The sequence below is a fragment of the Malania oleifera genome, chromosome 2, assembly GCF_029873635.1.
Source record: "Malania oleifera isolate guangnan ecotype guangnan chromosome 2, ASM2987363v1, whole genome shotgun sequence".
Taxonomy (NCBI): domain Eukaryota; kingdom Viridiplantae; phylum Streptophyta; class Magnoliopsida; order Santalales; family Ximeniaceae; genus Malania; species Malania oleifera.
This window is the reverse complement of record NC_080418.1, coordinates 43,277,712-43,304,312: the sequence shown is the minus strand read 5'-3', so window position 1 is coordinate 43,304,312 and position 26,601 is coordinate 43,277,712. Positions and strand designations below refer to the sequence as shown.

The 26,601-nt window shown below is 35.0% G+C and overlaps 1 protein-coding gene across 2 annotated transcripts in view; it reads left to right on the top strand.

Annotated features, from left to right (window-relative positions):
- Positions 1–911: 911 nt before the first annotated feature.
- The window catches only part of LOC131148793 (histidine-containing phosphotransfer protein 1-like), a 45,996-nt gene continuing 20,306 nt past the window's right edge, over positions 912–26,601 (top strand). The window contains exons 1-5 of one of the 2 annotated variants that reach the window (XM_058098717.1): positions 912–1,024; positions 2,718–2,953; positions 3,350–3,480; positions 3,577–3,645; positions 5,712–5,783. In XM_058098717.1, the coding sequence (XP_057954700.1) occupies positions 2,894–2,953; positions 3,350–3,480; positions 3,577–3,645; positions 5,712–5,783 (332 nt within the window). In that variant the 5' untranslated portion in view covers positions 912–1,024; positions 2,718–2,893. The remainder of the gene's footprint in view (positions 1,025–2,717; positions 2,954–3,349; positions 3,481–3,576; positions 3,646–5,711; positions 5,784–26,601) is intronic. The other variant, XM_058098718.1, reaches the window with a different exon arrangement.

The window sequence follows — 26,601 nt, the reverse complement described above, 5'->3', positions numbered from 1 at the left end:
AACAGCCATTTTTTGCATCTTTTCTTATTTCCTTATACTTTTCAAAGTTATCCCCATTTTTACATTTTTGCCATGTTTTATACCATTTCTTTTTTGTCTTTATGACTTTTTGTACATCTATATCCCACCACCAACTTTCTTTGCTATTCGAAAATCTTTCCATTGATTCACTTAAAATCTCTTTTACTATCTTTTTAATAGAACTAATTAATCTACTCCAAAGAGTATTTGTATATATCCCATCCTCTATAGTCTAATCCCTATCTTTGATCATTTTATATTTAAATTTTATTATATTTTCTCCTTTTAGGTTCCATCACCTAGTTCTCTCTTACACCGATTTATTTTATTATTATTTTTTTTATTTTTTAATACATATATCTAACACTAAGACTCTATGTTGTGTGGAACCCTTGCATATTTGAAGCACGAACCCTTGCATATTTGACATCATACCTAGGTGCCGACACAACACGTCGCTTCGGGGCGATAACCTTGCCCACCCTTGCTCACTTTTCGCTACACCTAGGAGGTACAAGTGCAATACGTCGCTCGTAGGAGACGCTCTAAAAAATATTCGGTAAAATGGCAGGCTGTCCGCTACTTAATCCAGTCCTCTTCCTTTACATGGGCTTAACAAAATTATAATTTTAAGAAATTCTTTGGCATTTAGCCAATTAGGAAAGCCTCTTGTCATAATCAATTTTTCCTTTTCATTTTTATACTGTGAAAAAGAGATTTTATATATATATATATATATATATTTTTCGACAAGACAATGATACCAAGTCGGCCCTTAATAATTCATTGCCTCCAAATCCAAGCATTAAATATGATTTTTCTGCTCCGTAAATTTTAAAATTTGGACTTCAGTGGGTTAATACAAACGACACCCGCGCGGTTTGCATCAGATCACCCCTGGCATCCAATATTTTGCCTATCGTTTTGCGTCAGCATTCAGTAATGGCGGTATCTTTCCTCAAAGCTCTATTTCGCCCAATTCTTCTTCTTACCGTATCACCAGGTAATCGCCCCCCCCCCCCCTCTCTCTCTCTCTCTCTCTCTCTCTCTCTCTCTCTCTCTCTCCAGAATCAGGAATTTCATTTGTAAGCAACAGATGAAGCATGTTCAAACATAGATTTCGGAATCAGATCATGCGTAGAATTTGGGATTCGGAGATACTGTCACTTCCATTCGTTTAGTTGTTGAAAATCCAAGGAGAAACAATAACAATATTTTTATTATAAATGTGAATGCTGTAGAAATTCTGATTGGGATGGGAATGGAATTTAAAAGAATTTGAAGTAGAATGCAACCATTAATTGAAGATGAAGAGCCCCACCATAGTGTGAGAAGCATAATAAAACCTTTAAGCTGCCTAGATATGTGGCTTGTATAAGAAAAAGTTCTACTCATTTCTGCCTGTACCTGCATGTTACAATTTGAGCATGGATGAAGAACCCCGCTCCCCCCGTTTTTTTTTAGTAGAAATAATAATAATTATGCAAATAAACTAATAAGCTAACGCAATAATTTTTTTTGAACAAATGCAAACATGGTAAGGTTTTAAATAGATTATAACTTAAAAATGCTTCTAAAAAGGGCACTGCCCTAAATAGATAGTAGGTTAATAAACACAGATATACAATTCCTATAATGCACTACAATTACATATGTGGCTATAATTAGCCACCTCCATTTGAATTGTTGATTTGTTTGGCTGCCAAATTAGTAATATGGGACCCAGGTGACAGGTTGTAGGCTTGTGGTTATTGTAATCGGCCATTCCAGGTTTAAATAAGGGCTATGACGGGGCTGATAATTGCTGTCATGCAGTCAAATAGTGAGTTGGATGGGGCCACAGATATATTATTTTTTTTGAGTCCTATATTTATGTATATTGTTACTTTTTACATCCTGGATATTGAAATAGGGGTAATTATTTGTCTTGCTACTATTATATATTTCATTGATAGTAAATAGTGAATTCCTAGAAGTTATTATTACCTAATTGTTAACTCCCAATATCTCAATTGTAGAACACTGTATTGGATGCAAATAGCCATATTATGTGCTTGACTATTGCTGTCTTGTATTGTTCAGTTTTGGACTAAGACAACACAATTTTTCTTTGTACTAACATGTAATCTGTGAAATTTAGGATAAGGACATACTTAATTTGGGCCTCGACTCCTTTGCTATGCCCCGATGGCATTACTGATTTGCATGTCAAGATTTTGCCATGTGTGATAGGAAAAAATATCTCATTTGGAACAGCCCACATCACATAACCCACATTAATGCTCTGTTATTACTTGGTAAATATTTAAACATTCAAAGCACCGATGGTATGCATCGGTGCAGAGTAGATGAGCTCAGCCCTTCATTTATATTTTATATTTCTGCTTTCTGCTTCTTTTTAACTTTTTTTATTGCATGCACTAATGTGGTATCTGAATCTTTGAGAAAGAAGAGTTTTAATTAGTTTCCAATACTTACTGCTATTTTAGTGGTTTATTATCAATCTGCCCTTTTTGTTGCTCAACATATTTGGAAAAACTCGCTTTAATTTTGTTGGCTGACAGCTTGAGCAATAGCTATAAAATCTTCTGCACTTGATTAAAACAAGGACAAATCTTATCAGGCATTGTTCTATCTTTTCATTAGTACAATGGCATAGATGTAAAATTTCAATTAACCGGAGTTTATTTTAGTAGGCACCATGCCAAACTTGCGGGTTTCTGACACACATTATCCTCAGCTGCTGTGTGTTCTGTCTATAAGCTTCTTGTTGAAGTTTGTTGGTCTCATGCAGAGAAGTCCTCCTCGCCATTAGTTGAAGGTTTCTTTGAGTTTCAGTTGCTTAGGGTTCTGTTACTATTTTATATCAGAAATGGCTTTGTCGATTCTTAAAGGACTGCTCCAAGGATATGTGCAGTCATTGTTCGATGAGGTAACAGATTCCCTCTTTGTTGACAAACATTGTTTGCCAAGAGTGCCCTTTGCTCAGCTTTGTTAGCCATTATGTAGAGTGTTGTGGTTTTTTGTCAAAGTGATTGTATGGGGCTTTCATCATACAGAATTATATTTGATTTTGTTTCAGTATTTAGGATCTGCTAGGAATGTAATTGGCTGTACTTTTTTCTTGCCTTTGTATTATTTTATTTGTTTTCCCATTTATGGAAATGAATGTTATCTTCTACCAATGAAACAAGGCTCCAAATGTGTTCTGTATTTATGTTTTAGTTTGTTGCAACCTTTGATGCTGTGTCAGTGATTTCTTGCTTGAACACTGTTTGGAAAAAATGCTTTGGTGGTTGATGATGTGTCTTCATGTTATTTCTTGCAGGGAATTGTAAACGATCAATTCTCACACATTCAGTCTCTAAAAAGTGCAGAAAAACCTGATAGTGTCGTGCAGTTCATCAGTATGTACTGTGATGATGTGGGGGCCATCATATCTGAATTAAAAAGCTACATGTACCTTGAAATCTAAGTAAATGAAGTTTCCCTTGCAGCAACCAATTTTATGAATACTTTGGGTTGATTCTGATGCACGTCTTTGCATATCCGCAGTGATCTTCCTGATGTTGATTTTTCCAGGTTGGCTGCAGAGGCTCGCAAAGTAGAGGAAAAGAGTTTGCGGTAATGCAGTCCTTTCTTTATTTTGATGCCTACAAGATAATTTAAAATGTATATTTTGATGTCAAAGAAATGAAGAAAATATGTAAGGTATTATTGGAAGACTTTTGCGTGCTAAAACATGCGTAACTGTTAAGACTTGATAGGTATTGTTGGCCCACAACCTAACAGCTTAAGTTTTTAGGTCAAGTGGTTGTTTAACATGCTATCAAAGACTTGGTTACCAGGAGGTCCTGGGTTCTAGTCTTGTTGCCCGTGTTTAATGTTAGTTCAAAAATTATTGTGTTCCCAATATGGGTGTTATTAATTGTTTTTTTTTTGTCTCTCCACATGCAATTGGGCTGCATGTGCAGGGGAGTATTAAGGCTTGAGATATATTGTTGGCCCACAACCAAATGACTTAATATTTTTGTAAAGTTTTTTAACTGTAATAAACAGCATGCATGCAGACCGGTTGCTGGCAATGAGCAGCTGATTTGAGTTTGTCTTATGAAATGACACATCATGGAGAATCTGTTTAAGTACATTGTTTTAATGGAAAATTACTCTCTAAAAAGTGCCTTGCATTGTTTAAGACTGCGTGCCCTTAATTGAAGCAAGGGGCTTGGGGATGTGGTGCGTGCCGAAGGCACTAGGGGACCTTGGCTGCTCAAGTGGGTCTTGAATTCTAGTAAACACTAAAGATAAAAAATATCTGAAAATTTTATTCCTTAAAAAAAAAAAAAAAAGAAATTATCTGTATATATGTTTTTCATTTATTTTATTTTATTTTTGTTCATGAAAGGAAAGTGGTTAAAAAGCATCGGGCCTTAAAAACTTCTTGAGAGAGAAATTCAATGGCCAACTCAGTTTCTGGCTGTTAAAATTTTGCTATCTAAAAGCCTTGCTGTCTAAAAGCAATGTTTTCCCATGGTTGTTGGAAGTTAAAAAAATACTAATTCTCTATTTACACCACTGTCTTTTAATTCAATTTCAGTATCATGTTCATCCTCTAATAGTTGTCACTGATTATTATTATTACTACAAATTTAAAGAATTATAGATATTAATGTTGCGAACTATATCTCCCTTGAACATATGTACACGTGCACATCATATTGAATTAAAAGGCTATCTTTGCAACTTCTTTTTTATTTTTTTTCTCTGTTGTATATATGCATGGTAAATCTGAATATCTTCTGATTATTTCTTATTTTCAGTCATTCATTTCTTTCTCGTTCTCTTCTGGATGGGGAAAAATGTAATTTTTGCATGGTTTGTACTTCATCTATGGCTATGGTACATGAACTAGGATACAAGTGTCAGATGCAGGCATGTCCAAGGTTGTCTCTCCTGTTTTTCAAATTTTTTCCCCTTTTTGTAGTGATCTGGTGAGAGTACTGAGATATTGAAGTGAAATATATGGATATAAATGATTTATGAAATAAATGGTTTGCGTCATACAATTTAGGATGTTTATGAGGTCTCAACAGTGGGAAACATTTACTTCATTGTTACGTCTGCCTGTCATATTGTAGAAAGTTCACACCAGAGGCTGAACTTCCTTATTATTTCTTGGAATCCACAGCCTTGAATGTTTAAAATTTCTGTACTATTGATCTAGTGAACTGCTGAGGACTACATCTTCTCCCAAAATTTTCTTTTTTAGACTTTAAAATCATGGATATATGGTAGTTGCATGAATGCAGTCTATGTCAGTTACGGAGGTTATCAAAGATACTGTGTAGTTTATGAAGGTCGCTGCTTTTATGTCTAGTTCCACGGAGGGAAAAAGGAAATTTCATGGAGGAATTCAATTATTCCTTGCAGTTATTTCCCTTTTTTCTTTCAGTATTATGATTTTTCCATGAGCCACTGATTTAATTGTTTTGTATCTTCAGTCATTCAACAATATAAACCAGAGAAATCGTATATTTTCTTCCATTGACGATTCTGTAGTTTACATCATAGGGTACTGCCAATTTGCCTCAGTGGTTCATTTGCATCATGGTTTAGATGTCATCTCAATCTTTTCAGCCAGTTTTTCTTAATCTCTTATTTTATTTAATTTTATTTATCTGGTGCTATAGCATTGGCGCTGAGCATATGAGACTTGCATGTGCTGACCTCATTCAAGCTTGTGAGGAGAATAATAAGGAAAAGTAAGAGAGGTCTTCTCTATTGTCAGTTTATTTATTAGTATGTAAACTTATTATTTAATAGTTTTCTTTTCTTTTTCTTTTGTTTACATCTGTTTAGCATGTCTACTTTTCAAGAAGTGTCATATCTGTATTGGAATAGCGTTCAATTCGCTGATCACATATGCATTGGAATAGTGTTGGATTTATAGATAATTTTTAGGGACATGCATTTAATGTATGTTGGAGTGTTTCTTAAACAGTTTATATGGCCAAAGTGCATCAAACTCAATTTGGGCATTGATGCTCATCATGCTGATGCAAAAATTCATAAAAGAATAGTTTTTAATAGTGGCTGGTCATGATTTATGGATGTGCTCTCATCACATCTTATCCACAACATTTTTCTAAACGATTTGACATGTGGGCATATTTTTGTTACAGTTGATCTATTTACATGGTATCTGTGTCCGTTATTATACAAATATTATTATTCAAGTGAAATTCTCAGTACCTATTGAGTATCAAAAGATGCTGCTGCATCTTGCCATTTTACTGTATTTCATACATGTAAAGTACAGATTTTTTTTTTTTTCCCTTGAAATTCTTATAAAATGCATTAGAATATCATCAATTACAATCATCAATATCAATCATGTCTAAAGCAAAAATTGGAGCGTCCTAAATCCGGGTAAGCTCCCTTTCTTGCATTCCCAGTGAAAAACAGGCAACCTTTGTGTTGCTTCATTTCTGCTTGAAATAAAACTGAATTGTATGTTACAAAATCTAGTGCTCAGGCACCAAATGCCCTCCACAGTCTGTCCCTCCAAGGGAATAGAAAAGACTCAGATTCTTGAGTTAATTTATTAATAAATAGCGGCCATTTGGTTTTGGCATCAAAACTATTCCCATGGAATGACATTCCCAGGAATCTCAGTCCTAGGAATAGGATGCCTACCTTATGGAAATATTTTTGTTTGGTTCATGTTGTATGATTTTCAAGAATGTACGCAAGATTTCCATAACAATGTTTGGTTCAACATGGGAATCTTGCCAAGCATTTCAAGAAGATGATCAGTATACCATGACATGTGTATAAACCAATGTTTTTAAAGACGAAGGCATAAGGCGAAGCATTTTAACCCTCAAAAGGTGAGGCGTGAGCCTTAAGGCGTTGGGGCGTAAGCTTTTGAGAATTTTTTTTTTAGGATAAAAATTTATTAAATAAATTATATATATTTAAAATAAAATAAAAATTAAGAAAATCACAAATATAATGTAAAAAAGGAAAAACTAGATGTGCTTCGCAAAATACTTGTTGGCCATTCAAAAATTGCTAACTTGAATAGAAGACATAAATCATGACAAGAGATAGCAATACCATTGCAAAATTCAAACAATTTTCATGACGTAAGATACAAGTCCAGTTATTTTGGAAAGGTTGAGGTTCAAGAAATTTAGAAATAAACTCATGACATACATGTAGTTAAAATTTTCTAACCAATTCTAACTTGAGAATTACACACCCAAAATGCGTAAGCCTCAACTAAAAAGGTGCAAAATGTGTAAGCCTCAACATGTAATGCGTTAGCCTTTTGGAATTTGGTATTTTGGATTGAGCCTCAAGGCATTTTAAGCATGCCTTGCCTTGAAGCGAGCCTCGATTGAACCTTTTAAAACACTGGTATAAACAATACATGAAGAATAATTACATTTTCAAGTTTCAACCCAAAAAAACCTACTAAGAATGAATCCATGTCCTACAAATTTCAACAATCATAAATTGAAAAAATTCATCACTTAATAATCCAATTAACCCAAATAATTGAGGGCAATATGATCCCCAAATAATAAATACTAACAATTATATTATCTTATTATAACAATAATAATATTACTTTCATTTTATTAATAATTATTTGTTTAAATATAATACTAGAGTGTAATAGTACTATAATAGGGGCATTGATGTCCAACCGGCTAAAATAATGATGGTAATTTGGTCCCAGAAGTAGGATGTCCGTAGGAATGGGATTTCCAAATCTTACCCATGGGGGAGAATGGGGATGGGATGCCCATGTTTTTTGGGAATCTTTCATTCCCAGGATTGTTAAGATGCTTGTGCCTGAATAGACGTGGAAATAAGATGCCACCGGCATCACATTCATAGAAGTGTTGAAAGATGCTGTGAACCAAACACCCCCTCAAAGTCATTGATGCAGAATAGCAAAGTGGAATTGAGCAAATGATGAATAGTAATAAGAATTATTGTTGAGAGAAATTGGGAGAGAGATATAGGAGAAAAAGGAGGGAAGAAGAAGGAAAAGGAAGATGAAACATGGAAGGAGGAGATAAAATGGGGAGAAATACACATGTTTACTTTTCAATTCAAGTTCACAGAAAGCTAACTCTTACATGACTTTCACACAATCACACCCATTTATAAGAGAGTCTAAATTACAAGATATTACAAATAAACCCCTAAAGCTACATGAAATTACAAATGAACTCCTAAATTGACACAAACGAACCCCTAAACACACATAAACCTACTACATATAAACAAGCATTTGGGACCCAATAATCCCTCGACCCTATTCTTTAAAATTGGCCTCCAAATTGGGTCAAAGTGACCCACCTAATTACCCGCTTCCCATCCTACATAAGTTCCCTCCTTATGTAAAGAACTCAACTCCATGGGTTTGGTGAAAGAACCAAGGCTTACATGACCACGAAAGAATCATTTTGCTTTGTTAGAAACGAATGAGCAGTATACTTCAATTTGTTATTGCAAGAACTCGAGATGCCGGTCCTTGGATCACTGGTAAGGTTGCATCTTTATGACTGGTTGGTCACGGATTCAGGTCCAAGGAAACAGCCTCTCTGCATAAAAGCAAGGGTAAGGCTGCATACACTGTGATGACCCTCTCCCTACCTCTGCAAAACAAAGAGCCTTGTGGCTTGGGGATGACCTTTTCTTAAGAGCTCAAGATGACATCAACTTATACTTCTTGTCAACGGAGAGAGTATTAGGAATTTTCATAGACATCATGCTTAACCCTCCTATCAAAAAACCGTGGATGGCCAAAAGGATATGACCCATCTTGAGAGGAAGGATATGACAATGCACTCTCGACAATTGATGCCAATCTTGAAGGCAAGCTAGCAATGATCATAGACCTTCAAGTTGGTCTTGTTCACCTAAGCAATTTTGTATGGATTAGGATGTAATTACTTCCAAATTGAATTTCTTCAAAACCTACATTTGTCCAGCCATCAAGGTCAACTTTGCCATTGTCATCTAGTCATATGGAACTTCTGTTTCAGCTTCAATTACTTGGATGGCATCATCATCATCATTTTCTTTGTTTTGCAATAACCATGAAATTAGGACATTGTGCAGCGTAATAACCAAAACCCTCACATTTGAAGCACTTTATTGCTGTTGCTGGTTGGTCCTTAGGAGCTGTTCTGGAATGCTTACCCAAGGGATAGTGGTCTGAACTCTTTTACCCAATTATCAGCTGACTTCTCGCGCCGAACTCCACTAACAATCTGCTCAAATTCGAAGAATTGATGTAGCTCTAGGGGGATTATGCTGCATATCCTCGTAGGTTTGAGCAGCACATCTCCAACTGTACGGAGACAACATGCAGCAAGCTTGGTGGCAATAGCTAATTTCAACCCTTCTCTATACGAAGCAATCATCACACTTTCTCTATGTTGGCACGAGTAGCCAAATGACAGAACCTACTAATGTAATTTGCTACTGTCTCATCTTATTTGTTCAAATCAAAGAGTTCAAAAGAATACACTGCTGGTAATTGGAAGGCGCCAATTCCATGGCTCAATTGATCTCATCCTATGTTCTAATCTCACCAAATCTCCTTCTAAATATCCGTTGTTTGGTCCACCAAATTTGAGCAGTTCCCTTCAACTTCTAGCCAAATATAATTTTTGAACCTCATTTATGTCATACTATTGACAGTGGTACTAAAGAATACACCCAATCATCAAATTCATCTGGAGAATCGTCATCTTTTAAATCTTAAACTTCTAATTTAATTCCTTTATTCAATTCATTTTGGCCTTCACGCAACTCCGACATATGAGGAGCAACAGGCAACAGCTATACCAAGTCTACAACTTCAATTGTAAGCCTATTCAAACCATAAGTAATGTTCTCCAAGGCATTCTCCATGTTTGTACCTTAAAGGCATCAACTTCATCTTTGCAGACAACTCAACATTAGTCGCCAAGCTGCTGATTTTTTTTGTTAAATATATAATTATTATATCACCAAGGACCATGGTCTTAAATTTCCAAGAAATTATCGAAAATTCTCATCGAAATTTTGATTTTCATCACCCTTGAAATCGAAAGGCAATTGATTTCCATCTTCCAAAATTTCCGCTGAAATTTCAACAAATCATCAAAAATTTATCGAAATCTTGAAACTTTAGAAAAACTTGTCAAAATGTTAATTATAGAATGAAATTTCCTTGGAATTCAAATGCGATATTTAAATGCAAAATGAAATTTCTCTCCTAATTTATTTTACTTTTTTTAAATAAAAATTATTACAAGAAATTTTGAGATTATTTAAAAAACTAAATTTAACCACTCATGTTTAAATTATCTTTATTTTTATAAACAACAACAACAACAACAAAACCAAGCGCCAGTCCCACTAAGTGGGGTCGGCTATATGAATCCTTTTTCGCCAATTTATGCGATCATGGACCATTTCTTTTGATAGATTCAAGGATATTAAATCCTTACTCACTATCTCCTCCCAAGTTATTTTAGGTCTACCCCTACCCCTTCTACTACCTCCCACAGTAACTAAGTCACTCTTCCTCATAGATGCACTATAAGGCCTACGTTTCAAGTGTCCATACCATCTAAGTTGTCCTTCCCTTATCTTATCTCCTATAGGAGTTACACCTAACTTACCACGAATATGTTTATTCCTTAATTTATTTTTCAATGTTATACCACTCATCCATCTAAGCATTCTCATCTCGGTGACTTTTACTTTTTGGATATTATGTTTCTTCGTCGCCCAGCATTCCGATCCATATAGCATAGCTGGTCTTATAGCTGCCTTATAAAACTTCCCTTTCAATTTTAAGGGTATTCTACGATCACATAGCACACTTGAAGCACTTCTCCATTTTACCCAACTTGCTTTAACTCTATGCATTACATCATCTTCGATTTCTCCTTCAGCTTGCATAATAGATCTAAGGTATCGAAATCTGCAAGTTCTATTTATTTCTTCATCATCAAGTTTAACTGTCTCCAATATTTCTCCTTTCATTACTAAAATTACATTTCATATATTCTGTTTTATTTCTACTTATCCTAAAGCCTCTAGATTCCAAAGATTCTCTCCATAATTCTAACTCAACCTCTACTCCGTCCTTAGTTTCGTCAATTAATACAATATCATCTGCAAACAACATACATTATGGAACCTCCTTTTGAATACTCTTAGTCAATTGGTCCATCACTAAAGCAAAAAGATAAGGACTCAAAGTAGATCCTTGATGTACACCTATGGTAATTGGAAATTCTCTGGTTTCTCCATCTATAGTCCTTACACTAGTCATTACTCCATCGTACATATCCTTAATGACATCGGTATGCTTACAACATACACCCTTTTTTTCTAAAACCCACCATAGAACTTCCCTAGGTATCCTATCATATGCTTCTCAAGGTCAATAAATATCATATGCAAGTCTCTCTTCTTTTCCCTAAACTTTTCCATTAATCTTCTTAAAAGATAAATAGCTTATGTGGTAGATCTCCCAGGCATAAAACCAAATTGATTTTCTGAGATCTTCGTTTCTAACCTTAATCTTTGTTCAACTATCCTTTCCCATAGTTTCATCGTATGACTCATAAGTATTATATGAGTCCCTTTTCTTTTTTTGTTTTTATAATAAAAAAATATTTAATTGATTTTTGAATTTTATTTATATTAATCGAACATGTTTAAATACAAGTATTATATTACGACTAATGCACCTCATACACAAAGTAGATTTATTTAATTTATAATGTCTTAATCCTAAATTTATAGTATTGTCTATTAACCATTTGTAATGTTTTAGAAAAAAATTCCATGCTATACTACTTCATATTGAAATTGAAATAGACATCAAAATTAAAATTTCCGTACTTTCAAAGCTTTGAAATTTTAGTCAAAATTGAATGTAAGACATTGGTGGGATTTAAGGCTTGGTTTTATTGTTGTTGTGGACTTGTAGTAAAGCATCATTGAATTTGCATCTAGTGTTGATAAATATTATCTGTTTAATTTTTAGAGTCACTTTAAATTGATTAATGCAAAAAAATTTCAGTACATGTGATTGATGTAAGTTACAAGTTCACTCAGTTTAGATATCTCTCTCCATTTTTTTTTTTTTTAATGAAAAAAAAGAGTTCTCTTCAAATTAGAGAATATTACACATGGTTTTAAATTGCAGTAGCGGGTAGCGTAATGTAGTGGTAACAGGTATAACAGGAAGCAGGAGTGGCGGATGTTACATAACGGGAAGTGGGTATAACGGCCGTTAATTTTTTTTCAAGAATGTTTTAAGCTTTTAACCCTTCTTAGAAAGAGTTTTAGTGTATTTTGGATCCTTAAGTTCAACTAAGTAAGTTATTTAGTAAGAGTAAGAAGTTTACATTTGTTTTGAACCAACATTGATAAAAAAATATGTGCGTGTGTGCATATTTATACTTCTCATTATTATTATGTGTGATAAATTCTTAAGTGTGCTAAATTAATTAATATATAAAACACATCATATACTCCATTAATCGATTAGACACATAAGACATACGAATAACAAAAATATAAAACAACTAGAAAAGAAAGAATGTTGAAGTTTAAAAAAATAGAACATAAATATCAAATTATTTATATTGTCAAAATAAAAATATTTTCCAAACAAGTTTGTTTTTTCAAATTGTTAATTAATGCTTCTCTCTTGAGTATTTGAAAAAATAGTAAATTTGTTTCATTGTCATCCTAATTATAATCTTTTCCCCCTATCGCCACATAGTATATTGAGAATGATTTATGAAAAAGGGGGAAAAAAGTGAGAAGAAAAAGTAAAAAATAAAATAATTTTTTTGGCGTAACAATCTTGTAGTGGTTACGTAATAGCTGTAGCAGCCTTTATGTAACGGTCGCGGTCCCGTAATGGCCGCTATGGCTGTGATTTTTCTTCCCACTGATTTTGCGGTGTGTAATGGTATCGGCAACCCAAAAAACCGTTACGTAACACCATGCACAAGAATCTATGCAGTCAACTAGACACCGATGTTCCTCCACCCACAAACAAAGAGAAGATACAGAATCCATAGGAATATCCCTCAATTCGAAGACCCTTATGAATCTGTCAGTATTTTGCATGCTTGAGGTAAATGTAAGATTTTTTTTTAATTTTCTTATAATAATATACAATCTGTTATGCAAGTGTCAGACATTGTCACAAACTTAGATTTGCCATGTCCAACATGTGTCTAGAAATAAAAATAAGTCTGACACACTTTGAAAAGTGTCTGGCAGAAGTTGGGGTTGTGTGAGTGCCAGTGTCTGATACTTGTCAGACAAGGATACTTCTCCTTTTTCGAAGTGTCATGCTTTAGAGCCAAGGTCAATTTTGACTTTGATTTAAATTTTGAGGTTACAAAAATATATAGATGTCAATTTCGATTTCACTTTTAAAAAATGATAGAAATTTCTAGTAAAGAATGGACTTTATGAAATTTTAGAAATTGGAAATGAGCAGAACAATGGTAGATTTATAACTAAAATGTTATAAATAAAATACATCAATGACATATCTTCAGTGTATAAGGTGCAATAATTGTAATATAGAAACCATATTAAATATAGTGAATTAAATTACATGAAATTCATGAAGCAGTTAACTATTATTTATTATTCAGATACTGAAAATTCAGATATAAATGACCAAATAAAAATGTTGAAGCTAATATATAACTTTAATTTTCCTTACATATTTACAACATTCATATTCTTCTTGCAGGAGTCTTCAGCTCAATTAAAGAAAATAAGATAAATTAAGAGAGAAATTTTATATTTGAGTTTCATCAAATTTTAATTTCAAGGGAGTTTTATTTTATAGGTAAAATATAGCCAAATTTTGCTGAAGTTTCGTGGAAATTTTGATGGAAATATTGTAAGAAAGAAATTGGCTGCCATTTTGATAATTCAATTCAAGGGTGGGAGGAAGTGGAAATTTTGAAGAAATTTTTTTGCCATTTTGTGGAAATTTAAAACCATGCCAAGGACCCTTTGCGCGATATGCCCACAATCCTCAATCTATTCATGTAAGACCACAAAATAGACTCAAAGTTTTGCCTTTGTTGTAGACTATCACTTGATAATTAAACAAACTCTTACATACAGCTTACAAAATTGCAGCAATATGCTCTGATTCTGAATCTCTGATGCTAGCAGTACTGATGGATCACTCAGAGTGTGTTGCTAAACTCAGACAAACAATCAACCTTATATCAAACAAATTCACAAATTTGCAGGTTTTTCATTTTTTTGCAGGAAATTCAAAATATTGTGCCTGGAAACAAATTCTTACAGTTCTGGAAGTTGCAGAATAGGGGAACATTTTTCCATGCACATCACCGGCAAATGAGTTTCTGGCGGCAACTTTCCAGCAATGAAAGTGGCAGTGAAGGCAGATCAAAAGGTGGTGATTTCAGTGGTGGTGGTGGTTTGATTAGAGAAGTACATAAATGGGAGATTTAAGAGGGGAGACGAGTCTGGTGATTATTTTTCCAGAGCATGGGGCCACATAGGTGGTGATGAAATTTTGGGATATGATGATCAGCATTTTCTGTCTCTGATGGTACTGTTGGTGTTGCGAAATGATACTCAGAAAGTGGTCTAAGAAAATGAAGGGCAGCAGCTGTTAACAGTTGCTGGCGGTTTTTTTTTTAAGTTCTGCCTGTAATAAAAAAATTATGAATGGAGTGGGAAGAGATTGGAGCTGGGCAAGTGAAAGGGAGAGGGCTTGCAATGAGGAGCTGAGGATTGAAGAGTATGGTGTGTTTGAGACCCAGCAGAGGAATAAAATATGGGTAGAAAAAAGAAAGACTGAAAGAAAAGCAAAATGGGTAGGTTGGAAATGGAAGAGAGAGATCAAATTTTGGTTCTGATACCAAATGATGCAGAGCATCAAAAAGGAATTGAGCAAATGGTGTGGAACAACAATGAGAATTACTGCCAAGATAGAAACTGGAAGAGAAATGCAGTTTGAGGAGAAGGGAGGAGAAGAAGAAGGAAGAAAGAAAAAGAGAGGGGGAAGAAGGACAAATAATGGGGGGACAATACACATGTTCATGGCTTTCATGCCCTATTTATAAGAAAGCCTAAATTGCTGGAAATTACACGCAAACCCCTACAGATGCATGAAATTACAAATGAGGCCTAAAAAGACATCCATTTCCCTGGACACACATAGGCCTACTATAGATGAACTAAACATGTTCAGGTTTTTAGGACCCAAGAATCCCTTGGCCCTCTTCTTTGAAATTGATCTCCAAATTGGTTCAAAGTGTTCTATCCAATTATCCGCTTCCCATCCTACATCAGTCACCTTTGTAGATCACATCAAAGAAACGCAATTCCTTTGCATACTCAACTGTGTATTTAGCTGCTATGGCTTCTGCCATTTTTGGTGCAGACACTTGATCCCCTTAGCGATGCCAGATGCTAAACAGAGTGTACTTGTATCTCTCATTACCACACTACGTGACAGTACCCTGACATAGTAACAAAAGCCCTATCAAAGTTTTACCTTGTAAAGCCCCCGTCCAAGTTTATTTCTAAAGCCTGTGTGCTGGTCGTGATCAAGACCAACAGCTGACCTTCCTCACCCCGAGAATGGATGTTAAAAAATTTTGTTTATAATACTCCAGAAAATCACAAACCCATTTAAAATCGGCATCACCTTCCCAGTACACAAAATTCCATTGGTACCATACCCCAGAATAGTACCACCACAATTCTATTAATCCCACATCCAGTTTGTTAGAAACAGCTACACATTTAGTTTGATGATGAAAAGTGATGGGCCCTGACCCTTAACATTCCTTCAGAGCATGCATTGCTGTTTCTTCATTGTTTCTACACATTGCATGTGTAGGAACCCCTAGGCATATGGTAGAACTTGAACCTTGGTGCCTGCTCCTCTGCAGCCCCTATTTTACCACCAGTATAATGTCCATTGCTTACTAGTGGGTGAAAAATGCAGATATCATATGATCATACTAATTAGGTACTAATTTTACAGTGTTTCATACATATACAGTATAGTTCTATTGCTTAGTACCAACAATGCAATGTATAGAATATATATTTTTACATTTTTCAATTAATTGATGCAGAGATGGAGATAAATCATGGACATTTTCTCCATCTTGTTATTTTCTCCTTTTTCCATTATTTTTCTTTTCTTTCATTTTATATCGAGTTGTATAATCACAAGCCAACCTAGTATCAGAGTAATAGAATCTAAAATTCAATGTTTAATTACAGAGAAGTGCCAGGTGGATGGTGATGTCAGCATTGTATAGAGGCTTATGTCAACATCCACCATCAGTAATGGCAAAACTATGTGCCTCTTTTGGTAGCTTGATGTATAATCTAGTGAAGTTTCATGGATGCTCACATTTGCAAGGCTTTTAATCATAGTTTTTTCAGAAACTTTAACCAGCCTTCATTTTCTGATACACCTTTTAGCCATTTATGATCCTATTACTTTTTACTTGACTTTTTCATTGGGGGAAAAAAGGGAGTCTTTGGCTTCCTGTTTGCAAGGAAAAAAAAAAAAAATGGGCTTTCAAATCTTCGAATGTGATTTTTCAGAGTTTGGTTCATTGTCCATATCTGTATCTCAGTATATTAGTAATTTTTTTATTGTTCATTGCTTAATAGTTGTCTAATTAATGGTTTCTTGGAACTCTTGTTCAACTGGGCATATGTTGCTTTAAGGGAAATGTGAATCTTCAATTTAGAGTGGGTTATCTATAACCATACCAAAGGTGAGTCAATTTTATTGTATTGGGTGTAGTTGGCCAATAGGCTTTGTTGGACAGAAGGAACTTTTTTTTTTTAATAGAAAAATAAAAAATAGATTTCATTGATGAATAAAGAAACTACAAAAAATGAGGAGAAGAAATACTGCTTGGACAAGATGAAAACAAAGAAGGAAAGAGTAAAAAAGTAAAATCAAACTGACATTGCCAGCCAATTGTGTTGCAAATCTGGAAAACATTCCCTTTTAAACAACCAGCTTCAAAAGCCCACAATGAAGTCATATATTGAATCCTATCCCATGGCATAGACCATGACCACCTCTTCCTTGTAAATATAAGAGCACTTATTTCCAACCAAATGCCCCACAAAACAGTGAAAAAGCCACTCCTCCACAAAACCAAACAATCTATACTCCTACCAAATTTTGTAAAAGAAATAGCCAACTCCTCCACCAATTCCGAACGAATCCCTCTCTCTCCGGAAAACCCAAACAACTTATTCCGAACCTTCCAAGAAAAGAAACAGTGCAGGAAAAGATATTCTGAATTGCTAAAGCAAAGAGCACACACATTTGGAGATAAGGCCATTAAAAGCCTCTAACTCTACAATGGATTGTTAGTGTTTGTTGGAAAGTTTCAAAATATATCCAGTCAACTCTCCTTGATTATTGGAGAAATTTCCGTAATTATGTAAATAATATTAGGATATATTCTAGGATATATTCTTAGGAGATATTCTAGGAGATTTGTTAGCAATTGTCATTCCTTCCTTTTTTGTCTTTCCTTTATTATTCTTTCCTTTTAGATTATCCTTGTAGTCTATAATACATTCAGATTGTACCTAATTTTATAAAAATAAGAAATACTATTTCAATTTTTCTCCACTTTAGATGGTATCGGAGCTTGGTTTTCTTTTCCTTTCGACAGTCATAGCCTCTAAAAACCTAGGCCTCACTGCCTTAACTCTGTTCGGTCTCCATTATGTCCGAAATTTCCAAAACTTCCATCATAGCCAGACTTGAACCTGTAGTCAACACCAAAATTAAAACCAAGGTAGTCCATACCGAACCCCATTCAGTCCAAATCACAAATTTCCGTCTCAATGAAGCCAACTTCTTGAGATGGTCTCGGTCAGTTTGAATGTATATCCACAGGAGAGGTAAGATTCGGTACCTTACTGGTGAAACCAAGGCCCTTGACAGAGCAGACCCATCATATGCTATATGGGATGCTGAAAATTCCATGATTATGGCTTGACTTGTGAACGCAATGGATGAAGATATTAGTGCTAATTACATGTGCTGTCCTACTACAAAAGAACTCTGGGGTAATGTTAGTCAGATGTATTCTGACCTTGAAAATTATTCCCAGATTTATGAATTGCAGCAAAAAATTGGCAAGACCGAACAAGGGGAAGATTGTGTGACTAAGTATTTCAATGTCCTTAAGGGACTGTGGCAGGACTTGGATCTATTCAATGATTATGAATGGAAAAGCCCTCATGATTGCAACTACAACAAGAAGATGGTGGAAAATGCAAGAATTTTTAAATTCTTGGCTGGATTCAATGATGAGTTTGATGAGGTCAGGGGGAGGATTCTTGGTAGACAGCCTCTGCCTCCAATCAGAGAGGTATTTTTTGAAGTGAGACGTGAAGATTGTCGCCGGAATGTTATGCTAAAGAAAAATGGGCTGATGGAACAGTTGAGACCTCGACTTTGGTTGCTGCTAATCCTACTATTTTGGCTGCTGCTAATGCCTCTGTATAGCGGTCATATCCCAATCAAAAATCTCGAGTATGGTGTGACTATTGTAATAAGCCATGCCATACCCAAGAAACCTGCTGGAAACTACATGGAAAACCAACAAATTGGAAGAGCAGCAAACCTGTACCTGGAAACAATGGATTAGCTTCTTCAACTGCTGAAATCCAATCTGATATCCGGTACTTCTATTGGTTCCTTGGTCCGAACGGGTAATATGTCGAGTGCCTATTCCAGCTTTTGAGCCTTTGCACCACGGATTATTGATTTAGGTGCATCCGACCATATGACTAGTATATCTCAATTGTTTCAATATTATTATCCTTGTCCGGGTAATAAAAAGGTTAGGATTGCAGATTGGAGTCTTTCATCCATTGCAGGAGCAGGTTCAATTAGAATTTCCAGGAAAATAGAATTAAAATCTGCCCTTCATGTTCCTAAACTTACTTGCAATCTTCTGTTTGTTAGTATATTATCCCGTGATTCTAACTGTCGTATCATATTCTTTGATACTCACTGTGAATTTCAAGACCAGAACTTGGGGGTGATGATTGACAGTGCTAGGATGATCGATGGCTTTTATTATTTTTATGATATCCTATTCAACAATAAACAAGCTCAGGGCTTGAGTGGTAGTACTAGTTCAATCCTTGTACGTGATCAAATAATGCTTTGACATCTTAGATTAGGGCATCCTAGTTTTTCTTATTTAAAATATTTGTTGCCTAATCTGTTAAACAATTTGAATTGTACTTCTCTTCATTGTGACATGTGTCATTTATCAAAAAATCATCAAGTTCCTTGTATTTCAAAAGGCTACCGTGCATCAAAACCTTTTTATTTGATTCATAGTGATGCTTGAGGTCCCTCTAAGGTTACTACCTTATCCGGAAAAAAGTGGTTTGTGACTTTTATAGATGATCATACTTGGATATGTTGGGTATATTTGATGAATGGAAAATCTGAAGTTGAAATATTATTCAAGAATTTTTATAGTATGATTGAGAACCAATTTCACACAAAAGTGAGCATACTTTGTATGGATAATGGTACAGAATATTTCAACCAAGTTTTGGGAAATTTTTTGAAAGAAAGAGGGATTCAACATTGATCCACTTGTTGTGACACCCCACAACAAAATGGCATCGCTGAAAGAAAAAATCGTCATTTACTTGAGGTTGCACGGGCTATAATGTTTTCAATGCATATTCCAAAATATTAGTGGGGGGATGCTATCCTAACTGCTTGTTACCTTATTAATAGAATGGCCTACCCGTGTGCTGCAGTATATCACTCCTTTGGCATGCCTAAAAAAAATCCTTTCCTGATAATAGGATAATTTCTGATCTGCCTCTAAAAGTATTTGGATGCACTGTTTTTGTTCATATTCCAGCTCACCTTAGATCTAAACTTGATCCTAGGGTTGAAAAATGTGTGTTTCTTGGATATGCTCCCAATAAGAGAGCGTATGAATGTTTGAATCCAAAAACAAAAAAATTTCACATCAGTATGGATGTCGTTTTTGTTGAAAATCAGTCTTACCTTAACCAAGCTTATCTTTAGGGGGAGAAAAAGAGTAGTGAAGATCAGTTTTGGCAAACTTCTATACCAATGCCTAATGTTTTCCTTGACATTGACATCCCTATACAAAACATTCAAGGAATTGAAATTTTAAATACTGAAAAAAATGGAAATCCCAATCTGTGTGTACAAAGCATAAGGGAATCACAAACAGGGGGAGAATTTCTACAAAATAATCCCTCTTCTGAGCTTCGTGTTTATACTAGAGGCAGGTATCGTTCTAATACTAAGGATCATCCCACAATTTCAGAGCAAAATCAATCATTACCTCCAAAAACTGGTCATTTAGAAATCCCAGGTAATCCTTCTACTACACTTCTTGTTGATCAATCTACTGACCTTGATGTACCTATAGCCATTAGGAAAGGAGTTAGAACCTGTACCACACACCCCATTGCCAAATATTTATCATATCATAGACTCTCTCATAATCATAAGGCCTTTACATCCAATATTTCCCTATTTGTTCCAAGGAGCATTCAGGAAGCTATGGATCATTGGGATTGGAAGTTAGCAGTTCTTGAAGAGATGAATGCACTACGGAACAACAGTATTTGGGAAATTGTTGATTTGCCATAGGAAAAGGAAATTGTAGGTTGCAAGTGGGTGTTTACAGTTAAATGCAAGGTTGACGACAATATAGAGAGATATAAGGCAAGACTCATTGCAAAAGGGTTTACAAAAACATACAGAATTGACTATCAAGAAACTTTTGCTCCAGTGGCCAAGATAAACTCAATCCGAGTGTTACTCTCCTTAGCTGTACATTTTAACTGGCCCTTACACCAGTTGGATGTAAAGAATGCCTTTTTAAATGGAGATCTAGAGGATGAAGTGTTTATGGAATTACCACCAGGTTTTGAAGGTAATCTTGGCAGAGATAAGGTGTGTAAATTGAAAAAATCATTGTATGGGCTTAAGCAATCTCCGAGAGCTTGGTTTGAATGCTTTGGGAAGGCTGTAAAGGGTCATGGTTATAGCCAAGGTCAAGCTAATCACACCATGTTCTATAAGCACTCAAGTGAAGGGAAGGTTGCTATTCTAATTGTCTATGTTGACGATATTATTTTGACAGGTAATGACCAAAAGGAACTTGAGAAATTAAAACAGATGCTTGCTAATGAATTTGAGATTAAAGACTTGGGTGACTTGAAGTATTTTCTCGGTATGCAATTTGCAAGGTCAAGAAAAGGTATTTTTGTTTCACAAAAACAATATGTGCTTGACTTGCTTGGAGAAACAGGTTTACTAGGGTGTAAAGCAGTTGAGACACCTATAGAGCCTAATCCTAAACTACAACCTGCCAAGCCTGAGGAAGTAACCAATAGAGACCGGTACCAAAGATTGGTTGGAAGGCTACTTTATGTATCACATATACATCTTGACATAGCCTTTGCTGTCGGTATGGTAAGCCAATTCATGCACTCACCAGGGATCACTTTGATGCAGTTTATAGAATCTTGAGATATTTAAAGGAAAAGGTCTATTGTTTTAAGACCATAGACATCTACAAGTTGAGGTATACACTGATGCAGATTGGGCTGGGAGTATAACCAATCAAAGATCAACTTCTGGTTATTGTGCCTTTGTTGGTGGAAATTTGGTCACATGGCGAAGCAAAAAACAAAATATGGTAGCTAGGAGTAGTGCAGATGCAAAATTTAGAGCAGTTGCTCATGGGGTTTGTGAAGTGTTGTGGATTAAAAAATTATTGTAAGAATTGAAAGTCACTAATCTGCTACCTATGAGACTGTATTGCGATAACAAATCTATCATAGCCATTGCTCACAATCTAATGCTTCATGATAGAACAAAACATGTTGAGGTTGACAAGCATTTTATAAAGGAGAAGCTGGATAGTGGACTGATTTGTTTACCCTATATTTCTATACTGAACAAGTAGCAGATATACTTACAAAAGGACTACCAAAGAAGCAATTTGAAAATTTGATCGGCAAGCTGGCTAAGGAAGACATCGTCAAATCAGCTTGAGGGGGAGTGTTATAAAGTTACAAAATATATCCAGACAACTCTTCTTGATTATAGGAGAAATTTCTGTAATTATGTAAATAATCTTAGGAGATATTCTAGGATATATTCTAGGAGATTTGTTAGCAATTGTCATTCTTTCCTTTTTTCTATTCTTTCCTTTTAGATTATCCTTGTAGTCTATGAGACATTCGGATTGTACCTAATTTTACAGTAATAAGAAATACTATTTCAATTCTTCTCCACTTTTAGAGTGTTCACTACTTAACTATCTGTTAGAAACAATTAAACAAAGCCTTAATCTTAGACCGGACTTTAGTCTTCCAAACGCTAAAATGAAGCAGATAACTCATTTTATCATAGGTCAAATGGTCAAATAAAGATTCATAAGAATACTCTCCGAAGAATCAAGGATCCATGACCAAAAGCCCCTTTTAATACAAGAACAACAACCCTCCAATGAGCACAACAAAGAAGAAAGCTCCATTAGTTCCCTGTTATTATAAGCCCTAGGAAATGGAAATCCCAAGAGAATTCATCCTCCCTACAACAACACAAAACCACATAGCAATAACAACAATCCTTAAATCCCACTAGGTGGGGTCATTTACATGAATCCTTTTCCATCAATTTACCCGAGCGAGAGCATTTTCCTCAACTAAATTAATTCCAAGTTATTTTAAGCCTATCCCTATCCTTTTTCATGTCAAAAATAATAACTAACTCACTCCTCATAGATGTACTAACAGGCTTGCGTTTCAAATGTCCAAACCATCTAAGTCGCCCCTCCTTTATCTTGTCTTCAACCAGTGCTATGCCTAGATTATTGCGCATGTACTCATTCTTTAATTTATCTCTTTTATGTTATCCCACTCATCCACCTTACCATTCACATTTCGACAACTTTTACTTTTTGTACATGTTTTTTACTTGTCCAACATTTTGAATCATAGGGCATAGCTGGCCTTATAGCCGTCTTATAGAACTTTCTTTTTTAATATTAAAGGTGTTCTACAATCACACAACACGCTTGACGCATTCCTCCAGTTTACCCATCCTCCTTTATTTTTATGTATTACATTCTCTTCAAGTTCCCCTTCCGCTTGTATATTAGATCCAAGATATCGAAATCCGTAAGTGTTATTAATTTCTTGATTATCAAGTTTAATCTTCTCTCCACTACTCCTTACATTACTAAAATTACATTTCATATTTTATGTCTTATCCCTACTTATCCTAAAACCTTTAGACTTTAAAATGGTTCTTCAAAGTTCAAACTTGGATTCCACTCCACTTCTACTTTCAGCAGTCAAGCCATATCATCTACAAACAACATACCCCACGGGATCTCTTTTTGGATATTCTTAGTGAGTTTGTCAATCACTAAAGTAAAAAGGTTAGGACTCAAAGTAGAACCTTGATGTATACCAATTGTGATTGGAAATTCTTTAGATTCCCCTCCTAGATTCCTAATGCTAGTTATTACTCTATCATACATCCTTAATGATTTCATTATATCTACTGCATACTCCTTTCTTTTCTAAGATCCACCAAAGACTTTCCTAAGTACTCTATCATATGCTTTCTTAAGGTCAATAAAAATCATATGCAAGTCCCTCTTCTTTTCTCTAAATTTTTACATTAATCTTCTTAAAAAATAAATAGCTTCTATTGTCAATCTCCCAAGCATAAAACCAAACTAATTCTTTGAAACCCTTGTTTCTGGTCTTATTTTTTGTTCAATTACCCTTTCTCAAAGTTTCATTGACTCATAATATTAATTACGTAATAGTTACAATTTTGAATATTGCCTTTGCTTTTGTATAAAGGTACTAACATGCTTTTCCTCCATTCCTTTGGCATTTTCTTGGTTCTTAGAATAATGTTAAATTGATTAGTTAACCATATACTTCCTTTATCCCCCTAAATATTTCCAAACGTCAATTGGTATGTTATCTTGTCCTATTGATTTCCCACTTTTCATCTTTTTTAAAGCCATCTTAACTTCAATGACTCTAATTTTGCAGATAAATCTCCTATTTCTAGAATTTTCCTCTTTTTTCTAGAGTTCAATCTTTCATTATGGTTTTCATTAAACAACTTATCTAAATATCTCCACCAACTCTCTTTTATGTTTTCTTCTCTAGTTAAGACATTATCATTTTTATCCTTTTTACATTTTACATTACCTAAATCTTTGCAATTTTTTTCCTAGCTCTAGCAAGCCTATAATTTCTCGTTCTCCTTTTGTATCTAGTCTATTATATAAAATATCATAAGCTCTATTTTATCTTCACTAATGGTCTTTTTTGCATTTTTTATTGTCTCTTTATAATTTTCAAAGTTTTCTATATTTCTACGACTTGCCATATTTTATACCAGTTTCTTTTTTTCTCAACAGCTTTTTGGACTTCTTGATCCTATCACCAACTTTCTTTACTATCGGAGTATCTTCCTTTGAATTCACCTAAAATCTCTTTTGCTACCTTTATGATAGAGTTAGTCATCTTATTCCAAATAGCATTCACATCTACCTTACCTCTTATTATCCAATCACACTCTTTGATCAATTTATCTTTAATTTTACTATATTTTCTCCTTTCAAGCTCCACCACTTAGTCCTCTTGTGTTGATTTACTTTACTTTTTCTTTTCTATTTTTTAGTATGTATATCTAATATTAGGACTCTATGTTGTAGCCAAACTTTCACTTGGAATAACTTTACAATGTTTACAAGATGGACGATTCCCCCTTCCTAGTTAAGAAGAAATCTATTTGGTTTTTATTTTGCCCACTCTTGAAAGTTATTAAGATTTCTTCTCCTTTTATAAAGCAAGTATTCAATATAACTAAGTCATAATACATGGCAATATCTAAAATATTATCACTAGCCTTATTTTTATCTCCATCCATATCTTCCATGTATCATCTTATAATATATATTATCCTTTTTAATGTGTCCATTCAAATCAACTTCTATGAATGTCTTTTTATATTTTGGTAACCCTTGCAAAATACTATCCATATCTCCCCAAAATTGTCTTTTAAGATTTTCTACGAAGCTTATTTGGGGAGCATTTGAAAGTAATGGTGCAATCCCAAGAGGGGTGTGAATTGGGTATTTTAAAATTTTTGTGCAAAAGCTTAATTAATTTTAAAACTTATTTAACATGTGCTAAGATATTTTAATTACCACGGAAATATATTCAGCAAACAACTATACCAATAACAACAACCCTAAATATGAAACCAAATCACAAGATTTACAATATTTTTAGCAGATAAATATTAATAACAATATGTTCAACTGCACAAATATTTATGCTAGTATTTGAATAATTAATTGTAGAAATCCCGAGTATCTTGGAGTGATTTAGGGGTATTTATGTAGATGATTGTATATTATTGAGAGAGATTATTTTAGGAGATTGTTTCCATATTTAGAATACCCAATTGTATTATAAATATTGTGTATTGGCTTGTACAAAATGATTCAAGAAATACAAAAATTATTTATTCTAATTTCATGGTATCAGAGCTAGGAGATTAAATCTAGCTATCAATGGCGGAAATCACCAGCCAAAGTAGAGGTTCTATGACCTCTGAATCTCACGAGGTCCTCCAACAGAGTTCCACGAGGTTCGAGAACTCCTCCAACACTCTACATAGCATTTCGCATAGTCAGTTGCTCAAACCAACTGCACCGGTCGCCATGGATTCCTCTTCGTCACCGGCATCGTTGCTGCATCTCGCCATCTCTGCCTTGATCGGTGACACCGCCAGAGCATCGCCAAGGCTCTCGTCGCCTTCTACCAGAAGTACGTCGACGAGCAATCCAAGAAGGAGATCAAGGACATCTTGGTCCACTACGATCGGACCCTCCTCGTCGCCAATCCCCAGCAGTGCGAGCCCAAGAAGTTCGTTGTCGTAGTGCTCATGCTAGGTTCCAGAAGTCCTACTGCTACAAGGCGTTGGAACCCATCCTCCTGCTCGGCCGCCACCGCTTCAACGGCGTCGACATGCGCATCCGCTTCAAGGGCGAAGGCCACACCTCCCAGATCTACGCCATCCTCCTTCTACATTCACAAGCATTGCGTTGACCAGGTCCTCCACTGCCTTATTAACATCTGATGCAAGATTCCCCCCAATAACGCTGACCATTGCTTCGCGTTGCGTGGTCGAGAGGAGGAAGAAGAAGAAGAAATGTTTTTGGTTCCGACAGAGAGATTGGGATTGATGAGAAAATGTTGAGGCAGTTGGCGGACCAGACCTCGTTTAGTTATTACAGAGCTTCGTCTTCCACAAATATTTCTTCGGATTCTTTAGCCCAAAGAGGTAATTTTTTGCAAGCCTTGAATATAACCTCTAGATCCAAAACTCCTTGGATTATTGATTCTGGTGCTTCT